A 22,843-nucleotide genomic window follows, 5' to 3' on the forward strand; every position below is an offset into this window, starting at 1 on the left:
GCTTTCCTTATTGTTAAAGTAAAGAGTTAGTCTAAACAATACCAATGTACAGTGCCTTGAAAAAAATACCCCTTTCCACATTTTGTCATGTTACAACCAAAAATGTAAATGTATTTTATTGGGATTTTATGTGATAGACCAACACAAAGTGGCACATAATTGTGAAGTGGAAGAAAAATGATAAATGGTTTTCAAATTTTTTACAAATATCTGAAAAGTGTTGTGGTCATTTGTATTCAACCTCCTTTACTCTGATCCCCCTAACTAAAATCTTGTGGAACCAATTGCCTTCAGAAGTCATCTAATTTGTAAATAGGGTCCACTTGTGTGTAATTTAATCTCAGTATAAATACAGCAGTTCTGTGAAGCCCTCAGAGGTTTGTTAGAGAACATTAGTGAACAAACAGCATCATTAAGGCCCAGGAACACACTAGACAGGGCAGGGATAAAGTTATGGAAAAGTTTAAAGCAGGCTTAAGTTGTAAAAAAATTTCCCAAGCTTTGAACATCTCATGGAGCACTGTTCAATCCATCATCCGAAATGGAAAGAGTATGGCACAACTGCAAAGCTACCAACAGGTAGACAGGCTGGGCAAGGAGAGCATTAATCAGAAAAGCAGCCAAGAGGCCTATGGTAACTCTAGAGGAGCTGCAGAGGTTCACAGCTCAGGTGGGAGAATCTGTGCACAGGATAACTATTAGCCGTGCACTTCACATATCTGGCCTTTATGGAAGAGTGGCAAGAAGAAAGCCACTGTTGAAAAAAAGCCATAAAAAGTCCCTTTTGAAATTTGCAAGAAGATATGGGGGGGGGGGGGGGGAATCACAGCAAACATGTGGAAGAAGGTGCTCTCTGGTCAGATGAGACCAAAACTGAACTTTTTGGCCTATAAGAAAAACGCTATGTGTGGCGGAAAACTATTACTGCACATCACCCTGAACACATTATCCCTACTGTAAAGCATGGTGGTGGCAGAATCATGTTGTGGGGATGCTGTTCTTCAGCAGGGACAAGGAAGCTGGTCAGAGTTGATGGGAAGATGGATGGAGCCAAATACAGGGCAATCTTAGAAGAAAACCTGTTATAGTCTGCATAAGACTTGAGACTGGGGCGGAGGTTCACCTTCCAGCAGGACAACGACCCTAAACATACAGCCAGAGCTACAATTGAATGGTTTAGATCAAAGCATATTCATGTGTTAGAATGGCCCACTCAAAGTCCAGACCTAAATCCAATTGAGAATCTGTAGCAAGACATGAAAATTGCTGTTCACAGACGCTCTCCATCCAATCTGGCAGAGCTAAAGCTATTTTGCAAAGAAGAAAGGGCAAACATTTCACTTTCTAGATGTGCAAAGCTGATAGAGACATACCCAAAAGGAAAGGTAGTTCTACAAAGTATTGACTCGGGGGGCTGAATACAAATGCCCACCACACTTTTCAGATATTTATTTGTAAAAAATTTGGAAAACCATTTATCATTTTCCTTCCAATTCACAATTCACAATGTATCACTTTGTGTTGGTCTATCACTTAAAATCCCAATAAAATACATTTACATTTTTTGTTGTAACATGACAAAATGTGGAAACTTTCAAGGGGTATGAATACTTTTTCAAGGCATTGTAAAATCACCTGACAATTTGTTATTTCTCGCTGGGACTCTACTGGTGGGATATTTGTGCTTGAATTGCAGAGTTCACACATATACTATAGCCATTATTATAGGTTGTCACTCTATCTGTTCCATTTGTTGTATATACAGTGGGGCAAAAAAGTATTTAGTCAGCCACCAATTGTGCAAGTTCTCCCACTTAAAAAGATGAGAGAGGCCTGTAATTGGCATCATAGGTAGACCTCAACTATGAGAGACAAAATGAGAAAAAAAAATCCAGACAATCACATTGGCTGATTTGGAAAGAATGTATTTGCAAATTATGGTGGAAAATAAGTATTTGGTCACCTACAAACAAGCAAGATTTCTGGCTCTCACAGACCTGTACCTTCTTCTTTAAGAGGCTCCTCTGTCCTGCACTCATTACCTGTATCAATGGTACCTGTTTGAACTTGTTATCAGTATAAAAGACACCTGTCCACAACCTCAAACAGTCACACTCCAAACTCCACTATGGTGAAGACCAAAGAGCTGTCAAAGGACACCAGAAACAAAATTGTAGACCTGCACCAGGCTGGGAAGACTGAATATGCAATTAGCAAGCAGCTTGGTGTGAACAAATCAACTGTGGGAGCAATAATTAGAAAATGGAAGACATACAAGACCACTGATAATCTCCCTCGAGCTCCACGCAAGTTCTCACCCCGTGGGGTCAAAATGATCACAAGAACGGTGAGCAAAAATCCCAGGACCACACGGGGGGACCTGCAGAGAGTTGGGACCAACGTAACAAAGGCTACCATCAGTAACACACTACGCCGCCAGGGACTCAGATCCTGCAGTGCCAGACGTGTCCCCCTGCTTAAGCCAGTACATGTCCGGGCCCGTCTGAAGTTTGCTAGAGAGCATTTGGATGACCCAGAAGAGGATTGGGAGAATGTCATATGGTCAGATTCAACCAAAATAGAACTGTTTGGTAGAAACACAACTCATCGTGTTTGGAGGAGAGAGAATGCTGAGTTGCATCCAAAGAACGCCATACCTACTGTGAAGCATGGGGGTGGCAACATCATGCTTTGGGGCTGTTTCTCCACAAAGGGACCAGGATGACTGATCCATGTACAGGACAGAATGAATGGGGCCATGTATCGTGAGATTTTGAGTGCAAACCTCCTTCCATCAGCAAGGGCATTGAAGATGAAACGTGGCTGGGTCTTCCAACATGACAATGATCCCAAACATACCGCCCGGGCAACGAAGGAGTGGCTTCGTAAGAAGCATTGCAAGGTCCTGGAGTGGCCTAGCCAGTCTCCAGATCTCAACCCCATAGAAAACCTTTGGAGGGAGTTGAAAGTCCGTGTTGCCCAGCGACAGCCCCAAAACATCACTGCTCTAGAGGAGATCTGCATGGAGGCATGGGCCAACATACCAGCAATAGTGTGTGCCAACCTTGTGAAGACGTACAGGAAACATTTGACCTCTGTCACGGCCAACAAAGGATATATAACAAAGTATTGAGATGAACTTTTGATATTGACCAAATACTTGTTTTCCACCATAATTTGCAAATAAATTCTTACCAAATCAGCCAATGTGATTGTCTGGATTTTTTTTCTCATTTTGTCTCTCATAGTTGAGGTCTACCTCATCTTTTTAAGTGGGAGAACTTTCACAATTGGTGGCTGGCTAAATACTTTTTTGCCCCACTGTATGTTAATGACATTAGGAAGTAATGGAGTGCATGGAGGGGAAGGGAGGATAATACCAAAAACTTCCACTTGGACAGGAGCAGAAGAAGAATTTGGATAGGGTGATATCCCTGTTGGACTATCCAAGCCAGAGACTAAGCACACCAAAGCTCCGTCTATAAGACCTTCAGACCTAATGAAATGATACAGACAAAGAGCAATGATAGAAAATTACATCAACCAGAGTGTTCTGTTTAAAGACACAGTTCATCTTTACCCAGAAACTTACTATGCAGGTAAAGGGCGCCTGTAGATAAAACCAAACTGTGCAGCTTTGACCATAGTTGAATAATGCCCTTGCTATAGGTGTAGGCCATTTATGTACCTCCTACTCCCAGATATCACATCATAACCTCCTGCCTTGCTGCTAGGACATTGCTAAAAGACTCCAAGCTCTCACTATTTACCTCGCCATCACAGGAGTGAGGTCTGTGTCTGATTCAAACCCCCTCACAGGCACCTTCTCTTCCCTGATGCAGTTGCTCTGAGCTCAGCATTTATGATCCCGCTCCTGTGATAGTGGAGGTGAACAGTAGAATTTAGGAGTCCCTTAGCAACATCCTAGCAGGATGGGATAATGGGATCTCTGGGAGTTTTCTGGTCAGGCTTTATAAATGGCCTACAACTATAGCAATGGCATTATCCAACACTGGCCAAAGCTGCACAGTTTGTTTTTATATACAGACCCCTTACCTGCAGAGGCAGATGAACTTTAAGTAATATCAAGTAACTATTAATTCTGATTGACTGACATATATTTTTGCACTCTGCATAAATCCTGGAAATAGCTACTTTATCAAGTGATATCCAAAAGCAATGACATTTCATAATTAGTGCACTTGTGTTAACCTTTTACTAAATCCATTCAAAAGGCACAAATCACTAACAAAGCTTTCAAATAGTGTAACTTTCACTCCAGGGTTCAGGTACAATAACAGATATAACAATTTTACCTGTTCCGCTGACTTGTCTTGAGTGTTTTCTGGAAATACTCCAGTAATGCTCTGTGACGAGGTTTGCACTTTGACAGTTGCTGCTAACGCAGATCCTGAAGCTTTGGGAAATGTGGAGGATACAGCTTTGTTCGCAGTTTGATTCGTTCTGTTTGTTGGCAGAGAGAAAGATGCAACAGAACTACCAGTAGTGATGGCTGCTGGGGCCACAAAAGATGAGGGCTGAGAGTTGCTAGTAAGTTTTTGCTGTGGAGACTCTGTGGTTGGCCTCATCACGGTGACAGTCTAGTAGAGAATGAAAATGTCCACCACTGAATTTACAAATAACTTCACAGAAATTGGTAATGAATAAAAATAGAAATATTTTTAAGCAGATTTACATGGCCCCTAAAGCCTGGTTGTTTTTTTCCGTTTAACCCAGCTGGCTGAACAAAAAAAAAAAAGTATAGATCGCCGTACTAACACATCCGAGGTTAGTGCAGCAATCTCCCCGCTGAGCTGTTGTGTTCTGACAGGGGGACTGCTCACAAACCCAACGCCAGAACACAGTGATTAGCACTCACAGCAATAACTGATCAGAAGCTGTTTTTTAAACATGCTCGTTCAACAGAATCTGGTTGTGAGATCGGCTTCTGTCGGACGATGAGCTGTATACAAGGGCTGAAAGTCAGTTCCTGTCAAACCAACCATTTTCGGCCCGTGTATACCCATTATAAGGCTATGTTCATAATATGTGCGTGTTCACCAACAAATGCAAAATCACATGTTTTCTGACATGCCCAGAAACACACTGCCCTTTAACAGAGGCACGGAGATACCATTAATTCTTAATGACACCCTCAAGCATCTAACACATGCAATTAACTGAAGCAGAACTACTGACAAAGTACAAAACGTAATCCCTGGAACTCATGAAGACCGGCACAGACAGATTTTGCAAACGTGTCTCGCATGCGTTCTACACGTTAAGAAAAATTAATTTCCCTTTCTAGAACTTGTACGTGAATTTGGCTCATGCTGCACCACTTTTAGAATGCACAAGACACTTTGGCAAAATCTGCCAGGGCCAGTGTATCTCTGTATGCCAAAAGAAAGTTGGTCTTAATTAGCTCCACTTTTGTAAGATACAAACTGTCAGTATTTTATTTTGAATTTGCCACTTTGAATGCGACACAACCGATTTTGGCGCATTCAGTGCAACACAATGTAAATGTGGCACATTTAGAAATTTGGTGCATTTAGGAATTTCCCCCCAATATGGTATAAAGGCTCCAATAAGATTAATATTACCCAGTCTGTTAGCCCTTCTGCACTTAAAAAAAGATACCTGATTATCCTGCCTGCAGAACTGTTCTTGATGCATCTCCTTTAGTCCTCATGCACACTGGACATTTTTACAGCGGCTGTTTTTGGCTTTTGAGGGTTTTTTCTACAGCCAGTAAACTCCCCAGCATGTTATCCTATGTGTCCATGCACACATAGACTGTAATCAGCGTTTTTTGGCAGGGGCATTTCTTGGCTGGAAAAACGTGGCAAGACGCGATAAAACGTGGCAAACTGGACTTATTTTCAGCGAAAAAAATGTAAACGCGAAAAAACGGGGCAAAACGCCGCTAAACTCTAACTTTTAGCTAAGCCCTAAAAACCGCTGAAAAACTCACGTTTTTAACGTGACTTTACACAGCTAACGTTACCAGAGTTATTAAAACGCCTGGTGTGCATGGAGCCTTAAAGTGGTCGTAAACCTCAGACATGAAATCTGAAGCACATATTCTCTATTGATTTCTGTACTATACGTCTTATGTAAGAGACGCTGATCGGCATGTTGTAACCACACCCATATCCTTGTGCAAAAAATGTAAAATATAGAATTAGAAAAAAATGAGGGGTCACTAATTAACATGAGCACAAGCAGCAACACAAACCTGCAAGTTCTAGCCTTTCCGCAAACTTCTTACAAAAAGGGGTTAATTATAATTTGTGTTAGAAAGATTCTGCTCACTGTTGTGGTGAACACTTACAATTAGAAGAAAGTTTCTAACCCTTCCCCATTCTTTCAAAACTAGTCAAAAAGGTTTTGGCTGGAGTTACTATCGGGGCAGGCAAAATGTGTTTCAATAAAACATTTATTAAAGCCACAACAGATCTTTCTGTACCTGTTGTTGAACTGTGCCTTGTGGTTGATTTGCAGCCATTGTGGGCATCTGTGCATGAAATGCTGTCTGGAGAGTCTGTGAGATCTGGGCTGGCAGCTGATTCTGTGGCGATGATTGAATAGGGACACCTGCTGCTTGAGCTTTGACCTGCACCTGGATTTGTGGCTGAATTTGACCTTCTGTGAGTTGTTGCTGCTGTTGCTGTGCCAAATGCAAGGCAGTGGGTAGAGAAGAAATGGGAATATTGGAGGCCTGCACTCTGCCAGGCAACTGGGGAGGGGGAGTATGAAGGCTGGCAGCATTTTGCACTGGGGGTCCCTTGGAGGGATCATATTGCTGTTGGCTTTGCTTCTGTCCCGTCAGCTGCACAGTCTGAGGAGTAGGAGGCATTCCCCCTGGAAACAAACATATACATTTTCAGGTATCACAGCAACATATTAAAATCATTAGTATGAGTTCCCCCTAAGGCATGTGCACCTGAACATTCCACTCACTCCACTCACTCACAAATGGATCAATACAAACCTAAATAAGATGTCATGATCTTTACCTGTACACTTAGTCAAAAACTAGCGATAATACCTTGTGCGGTGGGCATAAGTTGTTGCAGAGGTACCCCAGATGTCACCCCTGCATGCTGGAAAACCATGCCATGTCGTGGCACATCAAGGCGTGGTCTCTTGCTTGGGTCTGTTGAGATTAAAAAGATTTCTCTTAGAACAAGCAGAAATTGTTTCATATTGTCAGTTTACATGGGAAGCCAGAGCTTTATCTATGAGTTTTCAAGGATACCTTTTCTTTGTAAGCCTCACCACTATATTTACAGTGCATCCAGAAAGTAGTCACGGCGCTTAACGTTTGCCACGTTTTGTTATGTTACAGCCTTATTCCAAAATGGATTAAATTCATTTTTTTCCTCAACATTCTACAAACAATACACCATAATGACAATGTGAAAGAAGTTTGTTTTGAAATCTTTGCAATTTATTAAAAATAAAAAATGAGGGGCGTAGCCAGAATGTGATCGTGCTCAGACGTGTGCTGCTGGAGCTCTGATCCGGTCTTTCATCCGCCAATCTCCTGCCTGGCTTTTGGCACTTTTCAAGGGGATCCATGGCTCGGCATGCCTCTCCTGCACCCCTTGGTCCCCTGATGGCACCCGGTAAACCCCGCTACTCCTGTGGCGGGCCAACTCTATCCCACCCCTCTCCCTCATCGACGGCCATCTTAGCCACAAGGCCGGCTCCCTGCACCATGTCAGCCAGCACTCAGACACCTGCGGACAAGGCATCCCCTTGCGATACTGACATCCTGGCTGCGATCACCACCTGTAAGGAGACACTGACAGAAAAAATTGACTTCCTGCAAAGGACATCAGCCTTATCCACCATGATCTTGATGGATTTCGGTCCCGCGTCTCGGAGGTGGAGGGTCGTGTCACTACGGTGGAGGACATGGTCCGTTCCAATTCACACGAGCTGAGGGCCCTACAGATCCAGGTTAAGGCGCTTCAAGAATGAGCCATTGATACTGAAAATAGGCTTATACAAAATAACATTCGCATCTTGAGCCTCCCTGAGAGGGCAAAAGGGGCGAAACCGGGTGAATTTGATGAACGCCTGATGACAACCCTCTTTGGCCTAACCAACATGCCCCCTACCTTCGTAGTGGAACGGGCCCACAGGGTTCCACCATCACCTCCTCCACAGGGGGCTCCTCGCGCCCGTGTCTTCTACGCCTCCATAATTATCGGGACCACAACAAAATCCTCACTGCGGCCCGCACCACAACCGATCTGCTCTATGAGAATGCTAAGCTGCCTATTTTTTGCAAATGACTCCCAGGAGGTCCAATGACACTGCAAATCCTTCACTGAAATTCGCAGACGACTTTGGGAAAAAGGCATCCGTTTCAGTCTTCTCTATTCCAGCACGCTGAGGATCTCCAATGGGGACCGGGCCCGCTTCTTCAATACACCTGAGGCTGCCGCCAACTGGTTGGATGCTCATTAAGTCAGGGGACCATACTTTCTGCCAACAAATGCTACGTCTCGCATCGGCTCCACAGATATCAGTTAAGTGACTTTCCTCCCTTGAGTGACAGTGGGAGATGAGGGACTCCCTTTTCTTCCTCCCTATGCATATCTGCCGTTAGTGACCCAGGGTCCCTCATCCCACCTGTTTGTTTCAATACGGCCATTATCCTGTTCCATCCCGGAGCTCCAGTCACGTCCACCCTTGTTTCCCCCACCCAATGGCCCTGAAGAGGGAAGTCCCCCCCTTTTTTCTTTATTATATATGACATTTGGACATAGTATTGCACTAATGCCTGTATTTGTTACTGTTCAGGGTAAAAGCCCCATCTGCCCTTCCCAGTTTTTAAGGGAGGATGCAGACAGGGGGCAGGGTATGCACCTCGGTGCATGTTGGGTTTTTGTTTCATATGTTATATATGTTGTGGTTCACTGTTATCCCTGGCTGAGATGGGGATTGCTGCTCCAGAGATGCCCTCACTGGTTTCATAGCCTCCTGAAAACTCCTCTAGTTTACTGTGTATATGATGGCTACATCTAATGAGGCGTCCACAGTCCTCTCGTGGAATGTCCGTGGATTAAACTCCAAATTCAAATGGGCCCTCCTCTTTCGATATCTCAAAACTCATTTCCCACACATTGTACTTCTCCAAGAGACGCACCTCACGGGCAGCAAACTCCTGGCTCTTAAAAAAAACATGGATTCAGAAAGCCTTCCATGCTTCTTATTCCACTTTCGCTAAAGGAGTATCCATCCTGGTCAGCAAATCCATACCCTGTGTGATTGAGACCATTCATATTGACCCACAGGGGAAATATGTTTTGATGGTTCTCACGCTATGGAGTCAAAGGTATGCTATCGTCTCGATATATATCCCCCCGCCCTTATCCTCCACAATGCTATACTCACTTCTGGAGAGGATTACCCCGCCAAATTGCTAAATATGGGGGATTTTAATGCCATCGTAGCTCCCAATTTGGATAGACCAGCTCCCTCCAGTCATTTCTCCACTGACCTTGTTACTTGGGCATGGGCGGCAGGGATGGAGGAGGTTTGGAGATGGAAACATCCTACCACTCGATCTTATTCCTGTTTCTTCACATCCTATAAAACTTCCTCTTGTATTGATCTGGCTTTTGCTAACCACACATTGTTAACAGATGTCTTCACTGCCTCCTACCTACCCAGCGTATTGTAGGACCATTGTCCACTGGCCCTCAGGCTCTGCCCCCCCCCCCTTCTCGAAATGCCCTCCTCTTGCGACTGGGAGCCCACTGGATCTCCCACCCAACTGTTGCAAATAGTATTCCACCATTACTAAGTGAGTTATGGGACAATAATGCCGGGTCATCTTCTCCAGATGTTACTTTGGATGCCTTCAAGGCATACACACAAGGGCAATACATCTCCTCTATTGCAGCAATAGGCAAAGTTCATACAACTACCACCCACACCTTACAGGAATCAGTGGAAGACAGTACTGACAAATATGCAGCAGATCCCTCCGAACCCAACTTTGACCTCCTTTCCATGGCCAAAAGAGAACTGCACCTTCACTTAGAAGACATTACCAGATTGTATCTGCTTAACAGCAAACAGCGATTTTTCGAACAAGGCAACCGTAATGGGCAGCTCTTAGCGATGCTGGCTCAACACGATCAGCCGCTCACCCTAATTTCCCAGCTCCAGACCTCCTCAGGGAAGATGGTTTCCTCCCAGTCGGACATTCTAGAAAACGTCTGTCAATTTTACAATACCCTGTATGCCTCCAGGCTACCCCCGGACTTCCGGGCTCCTGACCTGTCAGCTCTATTGGATCCGTTATGCACTGGGTGGCTTTCAGATGTGAAACGTGGGGCCTTGGTAAGGCCCATTAGGAGGTCTCTACTGCCATTCACTCCTTCCCGTCGGGGAAAGCCCCTGGCACTGATGGCCTCTCCATAGACGTCTATAAGACTCATAATACTATACTCGCCCCGCTGTTCGCCTCCCTATACACACAAAGTCTATCTTCGGGTAAGCTGCCCTCCTCTATGAACCATGCTCATGTAGTACTAATCTATAAACCCCCAAAAGATCCTACCTCCTGTGCCTCCTATAGGCCCATTGCTCTGCTCAACAACTACTTTAAAATCCTAACCAAGATTCTTACTTTGAGACAGCGACCGATATTACCTACCATTATTGAGCCAGACCAAACGGGGTTCATGGCTTACAGAGCCATGGACATTAATATATGTAGATTGTAAACAAACATTAATGCTAAGCATACCGACGTGGGTTCCAGGGTGGTGGCCTCCCTAGATCTTGAGAAGGCTTTTGATACCATCGAATGGCCATTTCTTTGGGAGGTGCTTCGTAGTATGGGTTTCCCTCTGGTTTTCATTGCATGGCTCAAGACACATTATGCCAACCCCACAGCTACGGTCCGATAGAATGGTGGTGTGTCGGCCCCCTTCTCTCTATCCAGAGGCACATGGCAGGGCTGCCCACTCTCTCTGGTTCTTTTTGCCATAGCCGTGGAGCCCATAGCTGAGGCTCTCCATACCTCCCCTAACATCAAGGGCCTACGCGTCGGCTGGCTGGGAAAGAGGGTAGCCCTGTACACTGATGACATTCTTTTGTTACTAAACGACACTGGACCATTGCTTGCTGGGCCCTCCAAATCCTGCACTCACTTGCTCCTGTCACAGGTCTCAGGGTCAATTGGATAAAATCCTTACTGTTTTCCATCGACCCCCAGACTCCCAATATGGCCTTCCCGACTGCTCAATTACAATGGATGGAGAGTTTCAGGTATCTGGGAGTCGTGATCTCTCGCCGGGCCTCTGACTTTCTTTCCTTGAATCTTACCCCGATGATACAGGATCTTAGGCTGAGGCTGAAGGCATGGGAGTCCCTACCTCTATCTCCTCTTGGGCGCAACAATCTCATCAAAATGAAACTCCTTCCAAAACTCACCTACCTATTTCGACACTCTGAGCAATGGATTCCCAAGTCCTTTTTCACCCAACTTGATCCAACTGTTCTCTTTCTTCATTTGGGGCCCCAACACCCCCAGATACAAACTTTCCAACCTCAAGAGACCCCGGGCTCAAGGCAGCGTAGCCCTCTCAGACTGTTACAAATATTTCTTGGCCACCCAATCGGTCACGGCTGCCTGGTGGCTAAACCCTGATCCTAACAACCCCTCAACTGTTCTAGAAGCTGCAGTGCTGCGCTCCATGGAGGCTCTGAGGTTCCTTTTATATAGAGTACCTCAGGCCTCCTACCCATTGACACCCTCCATGATCACCACCCTGCGGGCCTGGCGAGTGGGCCTAACATGCGAACATTACCCCAAGCTAGCCGTTTCCCCTAATGCCCCACTATGGCTTAATCCTGCCCTGCCCCATATCTTCATGTTGCCCGAACCCCAGGCCTATACTAAATTTAATGTCAAAACAGTTTCCCAAATTGTCACCGGTTCTACACTATCCCCTCTGTCTGTCCTTTCTTCTACCTATAATGTTCCTGCATCCCATCTATTTCAATACCTACAGCTCTCTCATGCCTTCCGTGCTCAATTCCATCAATCTACCCTACGGCTCATCCAACCGGCCCTGGAGGAGGTTCTGAGGTCAGATTGCACTGTGAAACCTACCTTCCATTTATATTTGCATTTATTGAGGGTCCCTCTCTGCCCGCTTTGGGGGGCTTACGCGAGCGGTGGTCGCGGGATGTGCCAGAATTAGATCATGATGACTGGGATGATATCTGGGACCTTCCCTTCTGTTTCCTGGTTTCTCTAAGGGGCCATTTAATTCACTTCAAAATAGTACACCAGGCCAATTATACTCCTTATAGACTCCATAAAATGAACCCCACTCACTCTCCCAAATGCTGGTGCTGTGGGAGTGTTCCTGGAGATTTTGCCCCTGTGTTTTAGCACTGCTCAGCAATAACTCATTTCTGGAGTGATGTATGCAGTAAAATGACCTCAGTATCTCTACAACCCTCTAATTTGGTATGCTTGCTAGGATTGGTTAGTAATCTCCTACCCACTATAGCTAAACGCACTATGATTAGCCTATTTTGTTTTGCGCTAGAAAAGCCATAGCATTGCACTGAAAAAAAATTGCTCCTTCGTCTCTTTCTGGAATGATAATTTGCCACTTTATAAAGATATCTATATACACAGAGGCTGCCCCAAAAATATGACAAAGTATGGTCCAAATGGCTAGCCGAATTTTCCACTGCCTCTGACAAGTCAACAATCTGAGTAGCTTATTGCAACTCTGAGGCGTCCCTACATATTCTCCCAGTCCAGGAGACAATCTACATCAAACATCCTATATTAGGTCAGGACATTCCACACCCTTCCATATATCCCACAGGTTATAGTGGTAGCCACCAGGGCATCTTGGATAATTTTTCTAAGAAACCCTTGTAATTTCTTTGGTTATACACCTATGTTTTTTTCTGCTCCTGCGTGGGTATGATGTATGTGAATCACAGTTGTTTTTTTGGTTTGTTTTTTGTTTTGCTTTTCCTGTTGTTCTTATATATGTAATGTTTGCAATCTGCTAAATGTTCTCAATAAACAGAATTAAAAAAAAAAAAACGAAAACATGTACATAAGTATTCACAGCCTTTGCCATGACACTCAGAATTGAGCTCTGGTGCATCCTGTTCCAACTGATCATCCTTGAGATGTTTCCACAACTTGATTATGTCTCTTAATAGAGATTACCGTATATATTCAAGCTGATAGGCTTATGATCAAAGTAGAGTGTCTCTTTTTATGCCGTCACTTCATCTAAAATGGTATGGTATTTGATTTGGTCTGGTGTTATTAACCATTTGGATGTAAGGTAAATAATTGCAATGGTATCCAGTCATATTGTTGTGCGCAGTACATTCCACTCCAATAGGCATTAATTACAGCTGAGCATGCATTTTTTATATATTTGAATAAAGGTTACCGTATATATTTTAGGTTCATCAATTGGCATGATGGTGCATAGGGAAATGCACCCTCGTCCAGTATAGATCTGTATGGTAGAGTGGCCAGATGGAAGCCACTATTCAGTAAAAGGTAAATGCCAGCCCGCCTGGAGTTTACTAAAAAGGCACCTGAGGGACTGTCAGACCATGAGAAACAAAACTCTCTGGTCTGATGAAACAAAGATTGAACTCTTTGGCCTGAATGCCAAGCGTCGTCATGTCTGGAGGAAACCAAGCATCGCTCACCATCTGGCCAAAACCATCCCTACAGTGAAGCATGGTAGTGGCAGCATCATGCTGTGGGGATGTTTTTCAGCGGCAGGAACTGGGAGACTAGTCAGGATCGAAGGAAAGATGAATGCAGCAATCTACAGAGACATCCTTGATGAAAACCTGTTCCAGAGCGCTCTGGACCTTAGACTGGGGCCACGGTTCATCTTTCAAGAGGACAACGACCCTAAGCACACAGCCCACATAACACACGAGTGGCTACGGGCCAACTCTGTGAATGTCCTGGAGTGGCCCAGCCAGAGCCCAGACTTGAATCCAATTGAACATCTCTGAAGAGATCTGAAAATGGCTGTGCACCAACGGTCCCCATCCAACCTGATGGGGCTTGAGAGGTACTGCAAAGAAGAATGGGAGAAATTGTCAAAAATAGTTGTGCTGAGCTTGTAGAATCATACTCAAAACGTGCTAAAGGTGCTTCAACAAAGAATTGAGCAAAAGCTGTGAATACTTATGTACATGTGTTTTTTGTTTTTTTTTTATTTCTTATAAATTACAAAGATTTCAAAATGAACTTCTTTCACATTGTCATTATGGGGTATTGTTTGTAGAATGTCGAGGAAAAAAATGAATTCAATCCATTTTGTAATAAGGCTGTAACATAACAAAATGTGGCAAAAGTTAAGCACTGTGAATACTTTCTGGATGCACTGTATGGGATTAAGAGCTCCTTAGAATTGTTTGACAGGTGTAAAAAGCAGTTGTATTCTCCTGAGTAGATGAAGAGAAGTGTGGAAACTACAGAAAACAGAGTAATATCAGAATTGTCTCTTTGTGGGAATAAAGAGATAAGAGTATTATTACTTTGTCCTTACATTTTCTATTTCGGTTTTCTCTCTAGAGCTCCTTCTCCAGTACACCTGTGCTTAGACTTTGGACAATAAATTACTTACTGTATATAAAAAGTAGTAGAAGGGCTTAAAAAAAGCCATCTCTGACCTCTGTAGCTACATTTCATCTTCAAAGTTCAAAGCAGAGAAATATAAATTGCAGCTTGTCTCCCCTAGGTGTTTAAAAAAACAACCTCTGTATGCATTAGACATGCAGACTTCATGGCATTTTTGGGTGGTCTCAGGAAAAGTATAAACTAAGGGGTTTGTTTCCCCTGCTAGTTGCAGTACCATTGCACAATATTTGGAAAAGGCAGAATTTCCTCGTCTTCCCTTTGAGCAGTGGTCTCCAAACTGCAGCCCTGGAGACATTATTCCTGCCACTGGTAGCAACAATGGGACACTAGTCCACCCACTGGTACCAACGATGGGGCATTATTCCTCCCACTGGCACCAACAATGGGGTACTATTCTTCCCACTGGCTCCAACAATGGGGCACCATTCTCCCCACTGGCACCAACGATGGAGCACTAATCCTCCCACTGACACCAATGATGGGGCACTATTCCTCCCACTGACACTAACGATTTCTATCCCGTAATACCAAAGAGGGTTTACTCCCACTGGGCACAGTCCGGCCCCTTAAAGTCTGAAGGACAGTAAATTGGCCCTTTGCTTAGGGTGCTTGGGGACCCCTGCCTTAGAAGTTCTGGCTGAATTAGATTCCCCAATTACACCCGTGAAGATGAAGATTCAGCTCTGCTTTTGCAACAGTTGTTTTCTTATTCTGCGTCACAATCCTGTGAAATGTCCTTTTGTCTCTTTTGGTCAGCTGACCAGGTTGACAGCGCATATGCTCATCAGATGCCATTTTCCGGAAACTGTATATGCCACCATAAACTTTAATACTGTACTTCACAATGCAGCAAATAAATCAGCAACTTCGGTAACAGACGCACCAGCTAAGCAAGCACCAACAACTTGCCCTCTTTGAAGCTCACTAGGCTTTGACATGACTCCGTATTGCTAGCAGCGCACGGAGTGAATGACAAAAGTGAGACATCCCACCTGCTAACTAGGTGTCTCATCACACAGTAAAAGCAAAAGAATGTTACGTCACTTCAGCTTTGAACGCAAAACACGTCATTACTATCCTATATTATTTTGGCTGAAGCTCAATTTTATGAATATGTAAATTCTTTAAAGCAACCCTGTTACTACACTAACATTCAAGGCATACCTGAAAATACTTACCTTTCCTGCTGCCCATGCCCCTTAACATTGCTTCAATCACTAGAACTTGCTTCCACAAGTCTACTGTAAAACTGACATTTTCAGGATTCACCTCTGCTCTTACTGGTGCCTTCTGGTAACCTCCTTGTCACCAAAAAATACAGAAAACAGCAAATGCTGTGGGTAATCCAGGAAATCAACACTCCCAAAAGTGTTGGTTTCCTAATGGGAGAGGTAAGTATTTACAGTCTTTTACAGTTATATCTAGACTATGAATGTTTAGTATGGCGGCATGCTCTCTTTTAATGTCCATAGTATGGACAAAAGTGCACTGAAAAGAATCTTCAAATAAAAATCATTGCCAGTTCAATCAAACTGTCTCATCTAACTATCCCTGCATATCATCTTTTAGACCATTCACACCTACAAGAAACAATAATAAGATGTATAAACGCGTGTGGTGTCCACTTTTCCCTGTCCGCTTCTAAGGGGATTTTCAGTTTGACAGAAAAAATGCCAACTGTTTTATAATTCTACATATATTAACAGAGATGGTTTCTATCTCCAAAACCCAAGAAACAGTAAATCCTCTTCTGCCATTGTGTTCATTTCTGGGCAGACTGTAGCCTGTCCACTGAAATGTAACCATGCCCCCATAGCATATATTTTAGGCTATGACAGATTTACCAGGAGATACAAGTGAAAACTACAAATGTAGCCAATCTATTTACTTACAAGATAGCCAGTCAGTCTCTTATGAGGTTTGTTATGGCACTAGTCCAGTTACAATACATCATAGAATATACGAGACTGACTTTGGTAAAGGTGATCTACAACAATTTTGCAGACAGGATACATCAATGCATAAAAAACTCTGAAACCATCTTACATGACTACCAGTTTTTGATGGTTTATACACTGGGTCAACCAGCTATGATAATTTGAGTTATCATAAGTTTTTCGTTGTGTATATGTAGACATACCTGCTTGTGTGAGGGCCTGTTGTCTTTTAAAAGCTTCAATATCGATTGCATTTGCTGCTCCTACAGCTCCACTCCCTGTTAGTGATTGCTATTTGCAATAAAACAAAAAAAACATAGAAAAGAAATCAAAATAGCATAATAGCTATAGAAATACATAATTCAAACAAAAATTTCAGAGTCCAAAGTCTGTTACCATACTCTCTGAGAGACATTCATCACTGCATGAAAAATACAGGCCTGTGCAGTTACACATATGTCATGCCAGACTCTGTTCAATACATGATAATGCATCTCCACTTCAGATGCATTTTTAGATGCATTTTAGATGTGCTTAGAAGGTCGCCACAGGCCTGACCTAAATGGGAAAATCCCACTCAAAAAAACAAACATAACTAATTTTGTATTCATCAAAAAAGCCAGTTAAAGGGATTCATAGCCCTGTGCACATGGAACAGAAGAAAATAAACGCAGCTAATCATAGTTTTGTGGAGTCCCTATAAGAAGTTCCACCACCCAGTATAACGCTGTGACTTTAAATGAAAAAACTAGAGATGTGCACAATGGAAAAATCTGTTTCGTTTTGGATTCATTCGTTAAAGTGGAACTTTAGGTTAAAAGAAAATAAAATGGTGAGCAGGCAGGAATTTTAATGCAAAAGAAAAATGCTTTGTGTCTTCTGCATTAAACTTACTTACCTGTCTGTCCACTCCTGCACAGTGAGCCACGCATGCGTGCCTCACTGTACAAATATGGCAATGCCGAATCTGACTGAACTCCCGTTCATGCACTGAAGTTATGTCATCCCCGTCCAGTAATGGAGACACGGAAGCCGGCTGCCCGAAGAGGTCAGTGTCCAGGCGGGGAGCAGCGGGACACCGCACCGCTGGAGCTGAGGTGAGTATAGTTCCGTTTTAAGTAAATCATTTCCTTTTGGTCATATTTCTTATGTTAGAATGATTTGTTTTCGGAATTCATTTTGTATATTCATTGTTCTGAATACATATTTTCGGAAGCTTCTTTGTGCAGCATCTCCCCAGCCCCCCTAATACCTAAGCTCCCTCTCGATCCAGCAATATACACTGGAATCTCAGCAATCCCGGGACTCCTTCTCCTCATTGGCTGAGACGGCAGTGGGAGCCACTGGCTCCTGCTGCGGTCAATCACAGTCAGTGAGCTAATGAGAAGAGAGAGGGAGCGGGCCAAGCCGCGGCTCCATGTGTGAATCAACATATGGAGCAGCGGGTGCCCCCACAGCAAGCTACAGGAGGGAGAGGCCAAGAGCACTGGCGGGGGACCCTAGAAGAGGAGGATCCAGGCTGCTCTGTGCAAAACCACTGCATAGAGCAGGTAAGTATGATATGTTTTTTATTTTTTCTAAAAAAATTTAAGCTTTAATATTACTTTATTTCATTATTTTGGATAATTACTTATGCACTCTGAGTCATCCCTGCTAGCCCAACCCACAAAGAAAAATAGAAAGAGCTGAAAGGATGATATTGATTAGAGTAACAAAAGGAACTAAACTAATTTTGGATTCTTTCGTTATGTTATGATTCAGAGATTATGATGTATCTACCTCCATCCAACCAAAACACAATAAGTAGGAATAATCTTACTTCAAGTTTATACGTAACTGTCATTTTTGCACTATGTTTCCATTTCATATGTAGTGCATTTTTATAGTAATGAAAAATGGTAATGCAAAAAAAAAATCGGCTGATTATCCAAGAGTCAAAGACTACCACGCCGCTCTCATCTCAATAAAACAAAAGGATCTGAATCAATTTGGATCATTTGTTATGTTGTTACATTATTTTGGATGCTTCAAACATTAACAAAAGGCCCAAACTATCACAGCATGTCATCTGAATGAAACAAATTAATACGAATGAATTAGCTGTTTTCATTCTAATTTATTTTAGATTAGTTGACATTTGTTACTATTATAATTTGAAGATTCGGATACAACCTAATCCCCGAATAATGAAAATTTCATCCAAATTTCAATTTGCAACGAAACGAATTGCACATGTCAAAAAAACTAAGAAGATGTGTTTATCAGCTTTCAGTCATTAGAAGTAGAATTCCCAGGCTTCAAATTTACTCTATTTCTACATCTCGTTGATACAGTAAACTTAAGATACTAAACCCAAGAGTAAAAATCCTTTGAATAATGCAGATGATTCTTGAGGGCTGTTACTGATCACGTTACAAGAGAACTGCCTGAGCATAGTACAAAATAAAGGATGAAATATAGGCAAATCTGCCATTGAACAAAATCATAAACACAATAAAACTGCAAATCCATGCCGCCCATCTACTAACCAATTAAACAAAGACTTATATAAGGTGGGTAGGCTTAAAGAATAACCAATGCATATTGTACAGATCCATTATATATGTGTCTCACAATAAACCTTAATTTCCTATACTGGACATAAAAATGATTTCCTATACATTATAACACATGACTTGTTGTTTTTGCAATAAGTTAAAGGAATAAGAAGACTACATATCTGGTAAACAAATAAAATTATTCCAAATGCAGACCCCCCCATCTATTCAATTCTTTCCTAGTTATCTAAGATATACTATTGTACAACTCTAATTTAATCAAAACTGTTCATCTAGTTTAGGGGTCTCCAAACTTTATAAACAAAGGGTCGGTTTACTGTCCTTCAGGCTGTAGGAGGGCCGGAGTGGCCAGTGGGAGCAGAAAATGTCCCAGTGTCAGTAGGAGTAAAAAAAAAATGACATAGTGCTTGTAGTCAGTGGAAGGTGAGGAATAGGAGGAATAGTGTCCAGTCAGAATAGTGCCCCATCATTGGTCACAGTAAGAGGAATAGTGCCCCATCATTGGTATTAGTGGGAGGAACAGAAGCCCATCATTGGTATTAGTGGGAGGAATAGTACCCCATCATTGGTATTAGTGGGAGGAATAGTACCCCATCATTGGTATTAGTGGGAGGAATAGTACCCCATCATTGGTATTAGTGGGAGGAATAGTGCCCCATCATTGGTGTCAGTGGGATGAATAGTGCCCCATCATTGGTGTCAGTGGGATGAATAGTGCCCCATCATTGGTGACAGTGGGAGGAATAGTGCCCCATCATTGGTGACAGTGGGAGGAATAGTGCCCCATCATTGATGACAGTGGGAGGAATAGTGCCCCATCATTGGTGACAGTGGGAGGAATAGTGCCCCATCATTGGTGTCAGTGGGATGAATAGTGCCTCATCATTGATGACAGTGGGAAGAATAGTGCCCCATCATTGGTGTCAGGGGGAGAAATAGTGTCCCATCATTGGTGTCAGTAAGAGGAATAGTGCCCCATCATTGATGACAGTGGGAGAAATAGTGACCCATCATTGGTATTAGTTGAAGGAACAGAGGCCCATCATTGGTGTCAGTGGGATGAATAGTGCCCCATCATTGGTGTCAGTGGGATGAACAGTGCCCCATCATTGATGACAGTGGGAATAATAGTGCCCCATCATTGGTGTCAGGGGGAGAAATAGTGCCTCATCAGTGGTGTCAGGGGGAGAAATAGTGCCTTATCATTGGTGTCAGTGGGAGGAATAGTGTCCCATCATTAGTGTCGGTGGGATGAATAGTGCCCCATCATTGGTATCAGAGGAAAGAATAGCGCCCCATCCTTGGTATTAGTTGGAGGAACAGTACCTGATTGTTTATATCAGTGGGAGGAATTGTGCCCCATCATTGGTGTCATTGAAAGGAAAAATGCCCCATAGTTGGTGCCAGTGGAAGAAATGGTGCCTCCTTGTTGATGTCAGTAGGAGGAATAGTACCCCGAAGGCCGGATAGAGATAGGCAAAGGGCCGCATTTTGCCCATGGGCCGCAGTTTGGAGACCACTGATCTAGATTTTAGGTTCTAGGTTTTTAAATCAGTTCTTAGGGTTCCTCAACATAATGCTGTTCCGCTATGTTCAGCAGGGGATCCATAAGCAGATCATTTGCAGAATCAGAACTGAATAGGATGGATGTTAGTTTTGTGACATCTGTGCTATTCTACTTAGTTTGCATTATGACAGAAGACTGTTGCAGACCCTTGTGGATCCATGGGCTACCAAATGTAAATGGACTTGTGTTTGTTTACATCACGCTACCCCTGATCCATCAAGTTTAGGTCTGGGAAAAAGAAAGAGTACTCCTTTTCATTTTTTTTTTCATGGACCTGGACAGACTCTCAAGTAGCCAATATAAATTGACACAGTCAGTTAAAATATGCCTTCCCATAGACCTGCACAGAGCTTCTGATCAGGTCCACCTAAAAAACTGACTGGCAGACCTAATCAGAAAGGTAGCTTGTGTGAAAGGGCCTTATTAGTCAAAGTGGTACATTCCAATCAAGCAAATCACGAGATCACCCAAAGCACCAAATAAAGAACTATTATCTTTAATTAGATGATCAAATGCCAAAATGATATCAATACTCAATAACAATGATATCAAGACTAAAGCATGAGGATACAAAGGCAATGAGAACAGATGAAATAGCAGATCTTTTTTTAGACCATGGAATGTACAATACAATACAAAAAAGGTAAGGGTCTCTAACCAGGTACTGAGGAAAATCTGCCACACTCATTGTTTGTCCCCAATTATAGTTATAAAATATATGCACATGTAAATTCTCAAACTGGCATGAATTATACATATCCTCCCAATTAAAGGAGTCCATAATAACCCCTCAAAATAGACTCATGAAAGTCATAAAATGGAAGTGTACTTGAGCTTTGAAGAATACACATAAAATACATATAATCTCTTAGATTGTAAGCTCCAAGGAGCAGGGCCCTCCTAACCCTCTTGTATTGAACTGTATTGTTGCTGTATTGTCTCCCTTTATATTGTAAAGCGCTGAGCAAACTGTTGGTGCTACATAAATCCTGTGTAATAATAATCAAACAAGAGTTAAAGAGATGTTAAACCCAAAACCAAGAATGTAATATACTGCACCGTAGCCTCCCTAGCTGTATGATTATGTCAGTATTTCTGTGCTCAAAGCAGTACATTTTTTTGTATGGAAATATGTTGTTTTTTTATTGTAGGCCTGTAATTCTTAGGAATAACTCACTGAAATCTGTCCGAACAAGAGTCTAGTAAACATCCCGGGTATGTTAAAATTTGAAACACAAAATCAAAAATTATAATTTAATAAATAATCATAAAAAATAATAATATAATGATAAATTTAATTCAATAATGTAATCAAACCAAAAACACTGAAATTTTAAATATAGTGCCAAGTTCACACATCACTGATCTTAGTCGCAAAATCGTTTTCAGTGTCTGATTACGAATTTCTCCACGAATCATTATCACTCAATTCTGCAAGTACTAATTTACTATCGCTGTTCTCTAGCTGGTCTAAAACCGCTTTTGACCTAAAGGGACACCATGGACGTTTCTCAGTTTCCAGGCAGAAAGAACAGTAAAAATGCAGGCAGGGCACAGGACAAAGCAGTAGGGACAAAATGTATGTGAAATGGTTTGATACAGTAATGTTTCCCTATGTGATTTTAGTGTATCGGTGAATGTCACTTTATAAAATTTTTTAATTTCCCGCCAGTTCCATCCCCGTACGTCCCGACGTCACAGGGAACGGAACCCGGAAGACGGATGCCAGCATCGGCCGCAGGAGATGGCCGGGGACACTGCAGGGGGGACATCGCGGGAGCGGACAAGGTAAGTGATCAAGGGATCCCGGAACAACGCTGCAGGGTATTCTTGAGTGTAGCTCGGGGTTACCGCTTGTGGTACTGAAACTTTACCCCGAGCTACACTCAAAACTACCTCCAGGGAGGCTAACAATCATTAGACGTGGTGGCTGCACAAGTTTTCTTTTTTTATGGCTTATTTTCCGTCAGTTTTCACTTGGTGATCTGGCCAGTAACACACCTCCTGTACCAGAGTGTCCCCACTGTGAAGGAAGGAGCAAGGGGGCACCTTTGGACAGCAGCAGTATTAGTCTATGGGGAGGGGAGTGTTAGAT

The 22,843-nt window shown here is 42.9% G+C and overlaps 1 protein-coding gene across 7 annotated transcripts in view; it reads right to left on the minus strand.

Moving 5' to 3' along the window:
• LOC149466447 (E1A-binding protein p400-like) overlaps positions 1 to 22,843 on the minus strand; it is a 223,006-nt gene that overhangs the window by 154,492 nt on the left and 45,671 nt on the right. For all 7 annotated transcript variants that reach the window (XM_089672447.1, XM_089672452.1, XM_089672451.1 and 4 more), the window contains 4 exons: positions 16,827 to 16,914; positions 7,055 to 7,162; positions 6,473 to 6,867; positions 4,317 to 4,601 (listed from right to left, as the gene is read on the minus strand). In XM_089672447.1, the coding sequence (XP_089528573.1) occupies positions 4,317 to 4,601; positions 6,473 to 6,867; positions 7,055 to 7,162; positions 16,827 to 16,914 (876 nt within the window). The remainder of the gene's footprint in view (positions 1 to 4,316; positions 4,602 to 6,472; positions 6,868 to 7,054; positions 7,163 to 16,826; positions 16,915 to 22,843) is intronic.

This window comes from Staurois parvus, unplaced genomic scaffold (genome assembly GCF_062004578.1).
Source record: "Staurois parvus isolate SC_StPar_1 unplaced genomic scaffold, SC_StPar_1.0 ptg000129l, whole genome shotgun sequence".
NCBI classification, from domain to species: Eukaryota; Metazoa; Chordata; class Amphibia; order Anura; family Ranidae; genus Staurois; species Staurois parvus.